General features: G+C 44.0%; 1 protein-coding gene across 1 annotated transcript in view; it reads right to left on the minus strand.

Annotated features, from left to right (window-relative positions):
• The window catches only part of LOC126259554 (glutamate receptor 1-like), a 545373-nt gene that overhangs the window by 73379 nt on the left and 455438 nt on the right, over window positions 1-16556 (minus strand). The window contains exons 9-11 of the mRNA XM_049956439.1: window positions 15546-15653; window positions 9864-9977; window positions 3948-4068 (exon numbers count right to left, since the gene is read on the minus strand). Coding sequence (XP_049812396.1) covers window positions 3948-4068; window positions 9864-9977; window positions 15546-15653 — 343 coding nt within the window. The remainder of the gene's footprint in view (window positions 1-3947; window positions 4069-9863; window positions 9978-15545; window positions 15654-16556) is intronic.

Below are 16556 nucleotides of genomic sequence, written 5' to 3' on the forward strand. Positions count from 1 at the left end.
TGAAACTTTTCTCATAAATTAATAAATTTCCAGGTTCTTTTTGGAACAGTAGATTGCCTCTTATGGATAGGAATGCTATTATTTTACAAATTATGGAAAGGTTCTTTTCTCCCTTTTCACTAAGAATGTTATTTACTTGGCAGAATGGCTGAGAGCCACGCCTACACGACTCGAATAACTTTTCTAGGTACGGTCAAGGCTGTCGCATGAGAAATGTAATGGAGTGTACTGTTATGAAGGACAGATGGGGCTCACATATGCTATAGCACACAATACCGTGAGCTGCGACAACTGCTGTCTGCGTCGCTCGCTGCTGACAAATAACACAACTATCAATTTCTATATGAATTGACCTTTGCCAGTCAAACTCTCCCTACACCTTGATAAAGTCTAGGACTCCTACCTGCCCCTAATCTAACTATTGGCGTGTTACACCGCTCATATAACCAGTCCACCGCGATGCCACTCAATATTCGCTCACAGGCTTTTAAATAGTACTCTGCATATGTTCAGACCGCACAATAAGTGTGGCGGCCAACACAGTGAACAATGCTTAATCACGAGCGACTCAATATAAAGTATCACTCCGATTCACTAACAAGAGAGGTGCTCTCCCAGTGAAGTCCTGAGGAGAGGCTTTGTTCCTCACTCTTTGCATAAACGTACGAGGGCACTCGCTCTCGTTACGTGTTCCCACTCCAAGAGCGACAACGGAACAGCTCCTTGTCCTGGAAAAACTGCAAGGGGATATCATAAACTGTCTTCCCTCACTCCTCTGGCTCTTTGCGTCAGAAATATTCCGCCAATCATCGTTGCTCTTTTAAACGGGAGAATGACGTTTCGTTTAAATCGACCAATGCAGAAAGATGTAGCATCTCCGTTAGGCATATACTGTCCTCCTGTGAGAACTCCGTAACTACGCAGTCGGTCCATCAAAAAATGCGTCTTCTGGGTGCTCCCACACAATGTAGTGTTATTTGCTTTTAAGTCGAAAATGGAGGTCGCTATCCCTTCGCTCTGGCAAAAGCTGTCCTCTCTCTGGGCAGTCGCTCCGGCCGAAATAAGTGTGTTGACTCACCCCTCTGAAGGGATGGGCCTCCCAGCGGGCTGGTTGCCTCTTTAGAACGAAAATTCCTGTGGCCGTCATGTTGTGTATGCCAGCCTCGACTTTTTCAACCCCGGTGTGCACTTGCGATTTACTTATTAGATTTGCATATCGCTTACATTAATTCATACAAAATTGGCTCTACCTTATCGAGTTTGGGTTCGAATGAAGCGTCTTGTTATGCAGAGTACGATTGTGAGGACGGGATATGTAAGAAAAGAAGGTCAGGAGACCACGCCACATTACAATTGTAAGCGAAACTTTTTGGAGGTTATCTGATGATGAGGAGCTCTTTTCTGTAATCAGGTTTTGGGTTATTACCTTTTATTGATGGTAAAAGCAGTGATCAAAGAAAAAGGTGTTAATTTCCTATATGAGCTGTGTGTGGCTCATGTTCGTAACATATCTCATTTGACATCCTGTTTTTACTGTACTACCACCCCGTTATGTTAATTTCAGTTACTGGTGTCATCGAGTTGCCACCTTGCCTATCCGTGAGCGCCATCAGCAGAGCTTATCGATATAAGCCCTGCTGTATTATCTTTGCTGACTGCTTTTTTCCCAGTTGTCATGTGTTTGGCGTTAGTTATGATCTGCCAGTTGGCTGGAACGTGCCAGCAGTTAGTTTGGACCTGCAGTGTATGAGTTGGCATGCGGCACAAGTTCAGTCGGGGGCGTGGCAGCAGTAAGGTCCGGAGCGCCATGACTCACCCGACGGTTGCCGACACACACGATTGGTGTGGGGACAGCTTTGGTTGGTCGACGGTCGGTCGTCTTGGCGGACGACGAAAATTTGGCTGGCACTCGCTTGTGGGTAGGTTGTGATTCGTCCCTGTTACTGTACAGTCATTTTAGCATTGTCTAGTTCTTCATGCAAGTGTTCGTGAAACTGTGTGTAGTTTGTGTGATTTTGACTGACAAGTTATTTTACTGGCTCTGGGCAGTTGGTCGATTGGTGTGGATCAGCCAGGAAATCTCCATGCAGCGCAGTAGGCTGGGCCCACAGGCAGTCTCTACGCAGTGTCGGAGTGTGTGGGAGCTGTTTCAATTGCTACGGGGTTCGTGACTCACCGACCCAGGACATCAAGGTTGAGTGGTGATTTAATACCGAAGCCAGACTGTTCACATTGTGCCGCTGGTTTTCATGGTTGGTTGTTGGGGGTATTCCTGTGAGCAGCAGCGATTGTTCTAGTTGGCGAAAGTTTGGAGATCATCCGGTGGACTTTAACTGTATTTTGGTTATTTGAAGTCCAAGTGCACCAGCGGAATTTTCTACCTTGTAGCCGTTAGCGTTCCGGTTACCTGCCCTGGCCGCTGACGTAAAATTGAGTCAGTGTCCTTTCCTCACCGTGTTGTCGCTGTCCAACACGTGTGTGTAGTTTTGACCGCTCATGCATACTTGGTTGAGGGCAGCTACGCCTCTTACGTTTTGGATTTGGAGTTCTTTGTGCATTGGTCGGGTGGAAAGCAAGTCGTCTTGTCGTTGGGTCCGTTGACTGTCTCTTGGTTGGGTTATCGGCGGATCGGCTATGGTTGGGCCCACTATCTGTCTCCCCTAAGCGAACGTTAATATTTCGAGTGCAGACCGACCCCCCGAAACTTCAAAGCGCCGCTGGCTGTACTGCCTTTTTTTATTGGTGTTTGATTGTGTGTTTTAATGGCTCATAGCCAATGGTTTGAATTTGTATACTTTTAGTTGGCTTTTAAATAATGGGCCTTCAGCCACTTTAAAATTTAAAGTTCCTTACTTGTCGAGTCTTGCATTGTTTGGGCCTTCAGCCTCATTTAAAATATGGTTTTGGGTAAAGCTTTGGGCCTTCTGTCTTTTGAAAATTTATTGTAGTTATGTTTTTTTAATAATGGGCCTTCAGCCGCTTTAAAATTTAAATTCCTTGCTTGTTAAATCTTAGGTTGTTCGGGCCTTCAGCCTGTGTAAAATATTGTTTAAAGATAAAGCTTTGGGTCTTCTGCCTACTAAAAATTATTTTAGTTGTTTTAAGTAATCGGCCTTCAGCCGTTTTTAAATTAAATTTCTTGTCTTTCAAGTATCAGACTGTGTGGAGCCTTCAGCCTAATTGAAGATAAGGCCTTCTACCTTGTGTGTGTGTTTTTTTTTAAATAATTTACCTGCAGTCTTAAATCATGGGCCTTCAGCCGCCTTTAAATTAAACATTTTTGCTTTTTAAGTATTAGATTTGTTGGGCCTTCAGCTAAGTTATAGAACTTACTTACGTGAGGCTTTCTGCCTGCTAAATATTCTGTTTTGAGTCTGAATTTTTAGTTAATGGCTTTCAGCCGTTGTTAAATTTAAGAGGTTGTGCCTTTAAGGCACAACCTAGTGTGGCCTATTCAGCCGATAACTAAGTTCAAAAATTTTTGTTGTATTGTTTGGACAACTAAATAAAGTTATATGTGTTGGAGTGTAACTGACAGCCCCTTTTTGGCACCTTTCCACAATTCCAACTATCTGTTCTGTCCTGCGGACTTAAGCAGGGCGTTTCACTAAACAGTGAGAGAATTTGGATTCGAACCTTGCCTATGTCGGCACTGTATTGTCGTGATTGAAGAAAGTATCCCCGGATGTGCCTCAAGTGATTAAGTGAAACTTTGAGCATAAGGTCATAGTTTAAATTTCTGTATTAGACTGCTCTAATGCCAGGGCAAAGGCGAACTGCACATTCGTCGAAACGAACGAATGTAGTGGCATATCTGTATTCCTGCAAACCTGGCAGCTACTATTTACCACAAATACACCCTTAACTGAGTTACAAATCCGAGAAAATTCGTCTCGAAAGTTGTACAACTGTAGCTCAAGGAGAAACAGTTTAGAGGCGACACTCACAGTTGATGCCGAGCTTCTGGGCGATGAGGTCTGCCAGGTCCTTGCAGTATCCCTCAAAGCGGTCGTTACCCGTCAGGTTCTCCCCTGGTTCCTCCGTCCGGATCATTACGTACGGCTCCTCCTGGAAACAACACATACATCACTGTGGACTGCTTCATGTGACCCCAAAACGAGTGGGCACTAAATGGTGGAAGTGATTTCCTAGTAAACGTCTGGCCATCTAGAAGGTCCATAAGGTTTCGCTTAGTAATTTCAAGTAACTCCTGGGGTACTTTCTTCAGTAACTCAACGGCTAGTTCATATCCCTCCACCGCTTCCGCTGTATTTGACAATGGACCATCGCTCTATGCTCTAATGTTTTCGATGTCTCTCACCACGGAATTATAGACACGAGGGCCATTTTTGTTAATAAATACCGGGAATACGCGGTCAACTATGTATGACTTTACCTGTATTTTCTAGATGGTGATCACTTACCTCTGGGGCAAGAAGTGTGGGCAGAACGTCCATTAACTACGAGGATAAAGCTTCAAAATTACTGTACACGTGTTTTTCGATAAACAGAGAGTTGTAGGTGCATATGTCTGCTAAGAATTGAAAGTAAAGTAGACAGCTGGTTCTGTATTTTTATGAAAAATCGTTACGGATAGAAATATGTAATCCTGACGCTGAAATAACCCAGAAAACAAGCTGTAATTGAGCCGGAATCTTGCTTCATCAGTGCGACTGAAGAAGGGAATACACGCATGTATTTGAAGTCATTATGGGTTCATAGGGATAGTCACTCATAAATTCATAAACCAAATTGTATTCTCGCCGCACTGAATACCAGATTATGTTCCGGGATTGTAGCTGGTCGTCATTTGTTATTATGCAAGATATTTCAAATATACACTTCTAGTTATCTTTTCGAGATCTGCAGAAGACATCTAGTTTCTCATTGAAGGACCAAATCTTTTATCGCGAATTTTTAGGGTGGAGCACTGGAAACGCCCTCAGACCACATTTTTTTCTGGAATAATGTTAACGCTGCTTTCATAGTGTGGCACTACGAAGAGGACAAAATAATGGAGTTTTTGTAACATCTGTCGGCCGGAGTGGTCCTGCGGTTCTGGGTGCTACAGTCTGGAACCGAGCGACCGCTACGGTCGCAGGTTCGAATCCTGCCTGGGGCCTGGATGTGTGTGATGTCCTTAGGTTAGTTAGGTTCAATTAGTTCTAAGTTCTAGGCGACTGATGACCTCAGAAGTTAAGTCGCATAGTGCTGAGAGCCATTCTGATTTTGTAACATCTAACCACCATTCGTAATAGTATCCAAATCACAATGGAAACAGAAAGGACAGTTTGCCATTCTTGGACAGTCAGGTTAGAGCGAAGTATGACAGCTCTCTAGGTTATTCAGGTTGCGCGCACACATTTGAACTTATCTTCAATTATCACTGTCTCATGCGTGTTGGTATGCAAATCGCTCACAGTTTCCGTAGACAGCTGGTCCATCCAAGAGCACGTTTCAGCTTAAATCCATTTCGTGTCTCGCAGATTAACAGGGCACTATCAGCGAAAAAGCCAGCAGTGGGATAAGGAGCATAGTGCACCAGTATGACTCACAGCTAGCTTTTCTTCCGTGTTTTGGCAACTTCTTAAGCAAGAGATGCAGAATCTTCCGGGAATTACAAGAAGTTGTTTTCCCGCTCACGATCTAAGACTTCTTACATCGGTGATGAATCAGCTAGCGTTGCGGAACATTGGAGTCTATAAAATGACCTACGGTTGTGGTATGACTTCATTGGGTAAAACTAAGGCTCCGTGGATGAGCATTGCGTGGAGTATCAATATTGCACGTCTTTTGCACCCCACTAAGACAGCAGTTGCGTAGCACTGTACCTCGTCGGACGTTAAATGGACCATGACGAAACGACAGCGACGGCCGCGGTGGCCAAGCGTTTCTAAGCGCTTCAGTCCGGAACCGCTCGGCTGCTACGGTTTTAGGCGCTTCAGTCTGGAATCGCGTGACCGCTACGGTCGCAGGTTCGAATCCTGCCTCGGGCATGGACGTGTGTGATGTCCTTAGGTTTGTTAGGTTTATGTAGTTCTAATTTCTAGGGGACTGATGACCTCAGATGTTAAGTCCCATAGTGCTCAGAGCCATTTGAACCATTTTTTTGAAACGACAGCTTTGGCTGCAGGTATGCCGTCTGGAGATTGTGGTGATACGCGTGGCTGTGGTTCTAAGTATCGGAACAGCAGCTCTCAGCTGGCCAGTGCATCCGTAGACTTCCACAATATGCTCTAACTGAATACGACACAATATACCGACGGCAGTGCAAACAGCAAAGCTGAGGCTGGCAGTTCTGCCATCGAGGGCCTTGGCCATTGGCAGAGTTGTCGGTCTTGCAGTAACAATCTCGTCGAAATTGTGAAATACTAGTAGCTCACTAACACGTGGTACGACGTGGGTAGTTGACGTCTTCGACGAATGATATCGAACGACGAGCAAACAGCACTCCCGGAACATCGACGAGCATCATTAATTTGCCGCTCAGACCCGCACCGTCAACGAGATTTATTGTCTTCAACAGCCTTCTGCAGGGCGAACTGTCCCCATAATGGCGTCAGGACGACTCTCCTTGTCAGGCAGCACTGAATGACAAGAGGATTTTGGCTAACAACAAAATGACTTGTTTCGTACTTACTCAGTTCGGTGGGTCCGGTCCCGTGTGACTTTTTCCTGTCACCTACAAATGAAAATCTTAAAACGGAACCGTTTCCAGGATACGGAACAGATGAACCGAAGTACCACTGAAGGCACTGCGCAAAATAAATTCGAATAATTTTGAAACCTATTTCGATCAGTGGGTGGATTTTTTGGGCCATTCCATTAGGTGTGTTGGAGTTTGTTTTTAAAGCTCATACAATTCTGTAAATGTTCAATGACCTACAGCGATGAGCCAAACCATTGTGACTCTGCTCATCACAAAACTGAATGCCACCTGGTGATGTTTCAGATACGTGATATCGTAAGGAAAACACAGTCTGAGGAGAAAAAAGTCATGGGATAGCGATATATATACATATAGATGTCGATAGTATCGCGTACACGGGGTAGAAAGGGGGAATTCATGTGTACTGTGCCGAAGGTATCATCGCCACATGTCCGACGCCTTTGATTATCGTGCACAAACTTCCCGCGCCGGTGCTACAGTGTGGCGTGACCAGCGCTATTCAGGTGTCTCCCTCTGCCGACTATCACGAGGAGCGGCCGAAACCAGCTGTGAGGAGGACGGTTGTAACGAGGGAGCGAGTCCCGTACTGCGTCAACCTGCTACACGACGTGATCCGGACAGAAGATGCCTTTGGTCGGTATCAGTGACACCGTGGATAGCACCGATCATTAACCTTTTTGAGTCATAGTGAACTGTGGTGATTGGAACGGTCGTCGCCCGGGTGGCTGAATACTGGGCGTGTTCTATCTGGATCAGCTGCGGCGTATATTTAACTAAGAGAACTCTGCAAATTCTATAAGTCCCTCCAGATCCTTGAGCGTCATGCACTCCGCCTCGCCTTCTGTGTACGCCTCCCGTCCCCCACGCGGATCCTCTATGACCTCATTCCTTTTCCCCATCTGCTCCTATTCCTCGAACATATCCGCATACTCTACACCTCCCGCCGCCTCTATCCCCCTCACCCCCTGGTTCCTCCTCTCCTCTCCTGTCCCCACCCCCCGCAACGCCTTCACTGTTGAGTCCCCCCAACCCTCCATCTCTAAACCTTTCATCTCCTTTCCCAAGGTGGCTTCCATCAACTCCCCCTCCCGGATGAAGCCCTCTCTCCCTCCATTTATCCCTCCTATCAACTCTGATCCTCACCCCCACCCTCCTTTCCTCCATCCTTTTCCCTGGGCTCCCTCTTCCCCCCCCTTCCATCCTGTTTTCTCCCTACCTAACCTCTCCCTCTGTCCCTCCCCCTCCCCCAAGTCCTTTTGTATTTCCCCTCATCTGCCTTCCCCACTCCCTGTCGCATCTGCCCAGCACCCCCACCCTTCTTATGGGTCCTCATCCTCCATCAGCTCCTTTCCCCCCTCCCCCCTTTTTTCCTCTCCTTCCCCACCTTTTTTTTCTCATCATCTGTCCAGTTTCCCACCACCTGCTCTCGGCTGTGGTGTGTCATATTTGCCAACTTTGTGAATGTTCAGTGTTGTTCATCTTTCCAAAGTGTTGCGAACAGAAACCATGCTGTCGCTGGGTGTGAATTTTATGTCTTTTGAGAACAGAAACCAGACTGTCGCTGTGTTTTTTAATTGTCTGTCTATTATTTTACCTATCTGCTTCATATGTATTTTATTAGCATCATCATCCCTTTGTTCTATGTTTTAAGTACCACGATTTATTCGCCATGTTACCATTTAAGTCTCCGATTTTATCGCCTGTTTTTGTTATTTACTATCTTCATCATTTTAAAACAAAGTCTGCAGGCTGAAGAGCAGCGTACTAAGCTGCTGCCAGCCTGCCCCTTCGGGGGGGGGGGGGGGGGAATCGAAACTCAATAAAGGAAAAAAAAAAAAAAAGAACAGGAAGGGGAGTCCGAAAACTTGTCATGTTATTCATATGTACTGTATTCAGATGGTTATTTTCGTGTCCCTTCAAGGGATAAATTCTGATAGTTGTGTTTGTCTTTTCTAACTGTTTGCATGAGCAAAGATAGACGAATGAGGAACTGCAGTAATTGTGATATGATGAGCGCATGTGTATATTCACTTCTGGTTGTAAAGTTTTCTTGGCCAATGTATCACATTAAATTAAATTTAACGTTACATTGTAAAGTTTTTTGGCATATTGCTTTAAATAAATTATTTTTTGTTGTTTTTAAAACTTTGGTTTTAAGAGTATCAGTGGATTTTACTGGATGGTTAGTTATAATAAAATTATGTTTAGAACTGTTGTATTACGCCTAATTCCTCATTCCCAACCCTTCCAGTTTATGATCTGTTACAGTACTCAGGTGATTCTGTGTGTAAACGTTTCCGACGTGGTTATGGCCCTAAGACGGGAAATAACATACTTTAAACGAGGTATGGTAGTTGGAGCTAGACGCACGGGACATACCATATCGGAAATCATTACGAAATTCAATAGTTAGAGATCCATATTGTCAGTCCCGAGAACAAAAGATGTCAGGTGTTATCTCTCACTACGGACAACGCCGTGGCCGATGGCCTTTCATTTAACGACCGAGAGCAATGGCATTTGTTTCCAGATTGAAGTGATGGACCGATGTTTCCTAGCCTGTGACGACGTCCGAGAAAAAAAATTGTCATGATCAGCCTCATAACGCCGAATGCATTCCGCGTATATGGTCCTTCGTTGCCCTTTAGGGTCTTCTGTTAGGCGGCGGGGAACCCAGCGGGCGCTGGTGGACGAGTTTTCGATTGTGATCCGTCGATCATCTCGAATGAGAGTGTTCGCACTTTCCATTATTTCAGTAGTCACAGCTGTGTGAGGCCGACCGGTGTGCGGGGAATGGACAGGCAAGCGCGTCCGAGTTGTGATGATGACACACACCTCGCCTAATCACTCACCGTCATTTTGTTCACTGCCAGGTCTCCGTAGACATTCTACAACCGCCTATGAACATGTACGATGCTCTGGTTTTCGGCCAAAGAAACTCAATGAAAGCTTTCTGCTTGGGATGTACCTCCGTTACAGAAGCCATGTTGACGGTTGCGTATAGTGCCGCCACCTATCAGAACTTCATGAAACTATAGGGACTGAAACGGGAATGTTCCACAATTTTCCACAACAAATTCTGCATTTTTTCAACCGAAACTGGCCGCGAAAAAAATGTGTTCCAGTATTTATCAAAAGCCTCTCGTTACAGTCAAAAGTGCATTGGGCGTCTTTGTGATGTTGAAATACTCACCACTATGGTGGTCACGATGTACGTCTTGTTCTTCTTGCTATCCGCACTCGTTCTGAGCCTCATGTACTTGGCAGCTACAGGAGTCAGACCCAGTTCGTCGGACCATTCAGCTACCTGAAATATAATTTCACAGGTAAGTTGAGTGAGAAACTAAACGAAAAATCGATGATTAAAATAATAAACAGTGTTCTTTCAAAACTGTTATTTATATTTATTTATTTAACCTGATCAGATTAGGGCCATCAGGTCCTCTCTTACATCGGACCAGTGTTCCACACATGCAACATTTCACACATCAGAGTTACATCATGATCATAGTTTAAATGAGAAAATTAGCTTACTCTAGTGACAATATGAATAAAGAGTAGTGACTAAGTCCTAATAAAGTAAATGCGGAAGTATTTTGACAACAGTTGCTATACATACAGATTATGATAAAAGCAATAATAATAACAGTAAAACAAAAAATCAAATAATAATGATAAACATGACTAAGACCTAATAAAGTAAATGCTGGCAGTATTTTTACATCAGGTGCTATACATACAGATTATGGTGAAAGCAATAATAATAACAGTAAAAAAATCAAATATTAATGACAAACATGAGAAAGATTGGCAATAGTAATGAAGGTTTGTGCAGATTTTCATTAATATCTTGTTGTGTAAAGTAGATGTTTACTAGTATAGCGAGTTTTGGGTAAGGGAGGTTTAAGGAGGGGGAAAGAGGGAACTAATGAGGTGAAGTGCACTCATGTGCAGAGGAAGGCATTACTGTTGCTTAAGTAGATACGTCATTAACTGTTTTTTTGAAGCTGGTCATGTTTTTAGGTTCTCTAACATAACGAGGGAGGTTATTCCAGAGTCGGGTTCCCGCTACTGTAAAGGACTTGTTGAAGGTGACTGAGCGATGCAGTGGAACGGAGAGGATTTTATTATGATGGGAACGTGTGTTTCTGTCATGTTGTTCCGACATGAGTGTTAGGGACGAGGAGAGATATGAGGGACAGTGTACATTTATAAGGCAGCAGATGAGACAGAGTGTATGGAAATCTCTGCGTTTGTCTGCACGCAGCCAGGACAATTTTGCATATGCTGGTGAAATGTGATCAAAAAGTCGAACGTCACAGATATATCGGACGCAGGCATTCGGGACCAGTTCTAGACGTCGGGAATTTTCCTGAGAGAGGCCTTGTAGGATAATATCGCTGTAGTCAATGATTGGGAGTATAAGCGTTTGTACTAATTTCGTTTTCAGATCGAAAGGGAAGAGTTTTTCATATTTTTGTAGGACATGAAGGGATGCTGATGCTTTTTTGCACACTGCAGTTACGTGCTCTGTCCAATTTAAATTTTCATCTATTATTACTCCCAAACTCTTTGCTGAGGGAGAGAAGTTAATATTTGTTCCATTTAGGATAAGAGGTGGTACGGATTCCCGATGTTTTGGGCTAATGAGCTTAGAGTGACCAACAAGTACCGCTTGGGTTTTAGATGGGTTTAGTTTTATACCTACGTCCTGTGCCCATTTTGACAGTGCATCGAGGTCAGTATTGAAATTTTCAATAGCTTTCTTGAGATTGCTTGGTTTCGCACTTAGATACAACTGAAGGTCATCAGCATACATATGGTATTTACAATAGGTCAGGACCGATGACACATCATTGACATAAAGAGAGAAGAGTATAGGACCTAATACTGAGCCTTGGGGAACGCCTGACACTACCTGCCGCCATTTTGATTTTATATTCCCAGACAGGACGCGTTGCTGACGAGACGTCATGTATGAGCGAAACCATTGCACTGCGCTTGGTGAGAAATTTAGACCGCTACGTTTGGCTAGTAAGATGTCGAAGTCGACAGTATCAAATGCTTTGCTGAAATCTAAGAAGCAAATGACAGTCGCTTCTTGTCTGTCCATGGCAAGTTTCGGGTCATCTGTCACCTTTATCAGACCGGATGTTGTGCTTCGATGTTTACGGAAACCTGATTGGTATTCGTCTATTAGGTTGTTAGTAGTTAGGTAGTTGGTGAGCTTGTCATGAACTACATATTCTAAGGCCTTTGATAGTGCAGGAAGAAGGCAGATGGGGCGGTAGTCAGAGGGTGCTGTGGCGATGTCCTTTTTAGGCAGTGGCTTAATTTGTCCCAGTTTCCAGGCCTCAGGGAAAACACTTGTGATTAATGGATCGTTGAAAATGTCTGTTATAGAGGGCAGTAGTTGATCAATAATAAGTTTTACCATCTGGATAGTGATACCATCATGTCCGGTAGATGCTGATCTAAACCGCATTATGGCTTTCTTGACAGCACTGCAAGTGACGTGCTGTAGATAGAATTTTTCTTTGCTGCAGTCGTTCATCCCCATGAAGTAATCAATGATTCTCTGTTTTTTTTTGCGGATCAATTTTGGTTGCAGGTAATGTGAAGAATCGGTTTAGTTCTTCAGCTGGGACCATGGGATTTTCTGCAACTTTTATTTTGCCTAAACCGAGACTACGGAGATTTTTCCACAGGATAGCTGGTCTACATCTATTGTCAGCTAATGTACGGGCATGTCTGAGCTTAGCGTTTCTCACCGCTTGACTGACTTTGTTTCGTTTCTGCTTTTATACAGCGTGATTTTCAGGTGTAGGGTGTATCTTGTATGCTCAATGTGCAGCATCTCTGAGATTCATGAGCTGTTTTAGTTCATCAGTTAGCCAAGGTGCAGGTTGCCTTTTTACTTTTCTGATCTTTATTGGAGCATATTTGTCGTATAGTTGAGTAATTTTGTTAGTGAAATCGTGGAGTTCGTCGTTTATGTCCATGAGGGGAGTAGAGGTCAACCCCCAAACTATTTCTTGTGCCTCAGTTTCGAGTTCAGGCAAATTTATGCGTTTGAGGTCTCGGTATGTAGACAGTTTTTGTTTCTTTCTAGGGCATTCTAGTGAATACGTCATGGAAATGATGTCATGGGCAGACATGCCAGGCGTAGATATTTGAGAGGTACGGATTATTCTGTTCGGAGATTTCGTTGCGAATATATCTATGAAAGTGTGACTGGTAGTCGTGTGATAAGTAGGTGCCAGCTGAAGTAGCGTCATATTTGAGGAAGAAAGCATCCTCTTAAATTTCCCAGTGGGAGGACTATTGCACAGAAAATTAATGTTAGTTGTACCAGCTATAATTACATGTTCATATGACGATTCGAGACTAGAGAGGGCAGTTTCGAAGCAGGCGAACCCACCTACTTTAGGAGGTTTGTAAAGGACACATATTAAGCACTTTCTGTTAAGTGATTTGATCTCTATGAACATATATTCCACTTGTTAATCTACATTGTTGTCGGATGTGTGTAGTACTGTAGGTGACAAATCAGAGCGTATTTACGCCCCTACTCCGCCCCCTCGTCTGTGGCATCTGTCGTGCCTGAGAAAGATATAGCCATCTAGGTTTGGAATACTTGGTTTGAGCCAAGTCTCTGACAAAAGTATTGGTTGTATATCAGCAGTTTGAAATATATGTTTGAACTCGTAGAAGTGAGCTGGCAGAGACTGGACATTTGCATGTGCAATATGCAGCTTGGTGCGTTCGGGTGTTGATTGCCCGAGGAGGCTGCCGATCGCTGTTTGCGGGTCGTGGTTGGCGGTGACAAGAGGGTCTGGCATGAGGAATGCGGAAGGCGTGTGAAGGAGAGGGGGGTGAGGGAGTGTCCTCCCAATTCTGTGCAGTGAAAGCGGCCGGGAGGGGGAGGGGGTAAGTCCCCAGGGAGACAACGGGATCTGCGGCCAAGGTCAGCGAGGTCTGCAACGGTTCTGGAAGTAGCCGTGGGCCGGCAGGGGAAGGAATTTCGCTAAACACAACGGGAGTAATCTGCACGTTATGACAGAGTGTGATATTAATTGCACTTATGAGGATAACAACTAAAGTATGATGGTGGGTTGCTAATTAAGGATGGAAGTGAGACTACCTTATGTAATAATTAACAAAATTACATGAGAAAAACAATTAAAAATGAAAATAGTTATGTGGAGAAACGAAAAGTTGATAATACAAATAATAACAAATATTATACGAGAAAAAATAATTAGAGATAAAAAAAATAGTTATGTAGAGAAACGAACAATTTGATAATACATTAGTTACGATATGGTTGACAGTGTAAACAATATAAACATACAGGTTAGTGGCAGCAAGGTTAGACACGATTTAGCTTCTAAAGCACAGGCTTTCGAGTTCATTAACACTGCAAATTGTTTTCTTTCCGTTTTCGGTCTTAACCATTATCCTGCCGTCATTTGTCCATACGTTAATGTAGCCCAAATTTCGAAATCGCGCTCTTCAAAATGTTTAGTCTTTCAGAGGTCAGATGCTCTCGTACTGTCAGACCCGACTTCGCGAGAATCTTCTTTGCTCTGAAGATTTTAGATCTTTTCCTATACGACATAAATTTCACTATTATAGGTCTCGGTTCTGTAGAACCTGGCGACTTACGACCCACTCTATGTCTTCTGTCAATGTCACTCAGAGTTACCTGCACGCCTAGCTTTTCTTGGACCAGGTTTATCACAAGTTCATCTGTGTTCTCTCTGCTGCTCTCTGGAATGCCGAACAGCCTGAGATTATTGCGTCTCTGATATTGTTCGTGCTCGTCCGTCTTCTCGATCAATTTCTGTTCGAGCAGTCGTGCTTTCTCCTCACTTGCTTTTAACGACGTGTCCAGTGCACGGATCTCGCTCGCATTCGCCTCCAGAGTTTTCTGTATTTTGTCCGTCACTGCTGCAGTGACGGCATCAGTGATGGTTTGAACAACCAGCCCGAGCGTCTCCTTAGCCTGCAGCGCGGCACTCACCTCAGCCTTCACGAGTGCGGCGATGTCAGCAATGCCGGGCGGAGCGGCCGCAGCTCCCGGTGTGGATTCCACGCCTGCGCTGTCGCCGGCCTGGCCGTTGGCTGCACTGCGCGTTGTTCGGCGATTTTCCATTGTAAGTGCGATTCCGTGTAGTTGGTGCTCAGTATGTGATGTAAAATACGACACTCGGCAGTAGATATACGGCTTTAGTATATGTAGACTAGCCTAACTGCTTAAAACACCTCCAGATTTCACGTAAACTTGCGAGCCAAGCTAACGCACGTCACTCACTCGCCGCCATAGTTCTCCGTCAGCTAGAAACGTCCTTCAGCAGAGGTCTGTACAACTGTCAGTTTAATAATCTGGTTAAAGCGTTGACTACGTCCCCATTTTCATCCCTCTGCAAATGCCCTATCTTAAGGAACTCAATGAAATGAAATTTTCTTAATGAAATTATTTTGTCAGAAACGACTTCTTCAATCCTGTTATTGCTAATTTTTATAATTCGATCGTTTCCTTTCTGAATTCTTCGAATATTTTCATTTCTTGGTCCTATTATACCATTCAAAAGTCTCATTTCATATTTCATTCAGAAGAGTTATCTATGATCGACATAGACAAGGCGACAGAAGTGCTAACATGTATCATGAACGAATTTTGAATTTTTGGGAATATCAGAAACAACAATGTGATTTGCGTAAAGTTTTGAAAGAATTCTTAAATACATATACGGCGTTTGGGAACCTTCTATAGCAAAAACGCCAGAATACGCATTGTAAGCCATGCTTCAACTCGGGATAAGAATCTTACAGGCCAATGGCACTTAACAGGAAACTTTATGGTACTCACCTTAGCGATTGCGCTGTTGACTGTCATTTCCACTACTTGTAACGTGTAGTTACGGCGACGACCGTCGTCGTTAAACCGCACTTCACCAGTCAGACCCTCCAGCTCCACCTGCGCATACGACAATATCGATTTTTTCCGAGAGTACTTGTTTAGTGCTAAAATAATTTCATCTCCACAGTGGGTAAGAGATAGTGACTTTCCAATATAACTGCTTCTAATAAATTTTTTGCGTAGTCTTACTACGTATTTATATACCCGTTAGGATGAAGGCTGACTTACTGACTTTGTATTTCCTCTACAATATGAAGCCCGAACACAAAAATAAAGCTAGTGTAGGCATAAATCCTCCACCCGCAACTGCTGTGGCGTTAATTTTTCTGATATGCCATCATCAAGGCAGAATATATTTAGCAGCTATATAACGTAGCTCTTCTGATTGCAGTAGCCGTTTCGTTTCCATCTAGTCGTGCTATTCACTTGGGCAAAATTTAGCGATTCCGACCTAAGCTTGCTTCACTTAATGCGATTACGCCGAGAGGACCTTACGCTGCTACAGTCCTCTTTTTCTGGATCCTATTTCTTTCTCGCTTTCGCCATCTTCTTTACCAATCTACAGCAACCATGGGTTCCATCTCTTCACTTTTGCTTTGGTCTGTTCAGTGATTTTTTTTTCTGCAGGGAGTAAACTTCATGGAATTCAAGGTTCCACCTGTGTTTGTTCGCCCGAGCGACAAGTCACCCCATACAAGCGGTGTGGTTCTCATCACGCCTGCAATATTAGGCCTATTCTAGATTTCATCCAGCTCACAATTACGTTTGATCTTCAATTTCGCTGTGACGTCATCTGTACCGGACCATAGATCTTCCTTAAGACTTTCCGCTCGGAAACGGAGGATTATTTGAGACTTTGTGACCTGGTAGTCAGGGAGAGGCAGGATAAGGCAACGATTGTGGATGGGGATGTAAACAGCTACTGTTGGCTACAGTAAACACATACACTTTATTTGAGGT

Source organism: Schistocerca nitens, chromosome 5 (genome assembly GCF_023898315.1).
Source record: "Schistocerca nitens isolate TAMUIC-IGC-003100 chromosome 5, iqSchNite1.1, whole genome shotgun sequence".
Classification (NCBI taxonomy): Eukaryota; Metazoa; Arthropoda; class Insecta; order Orthoptera; family Acrididae; genus Schistocerca; species Schistocerca nitens.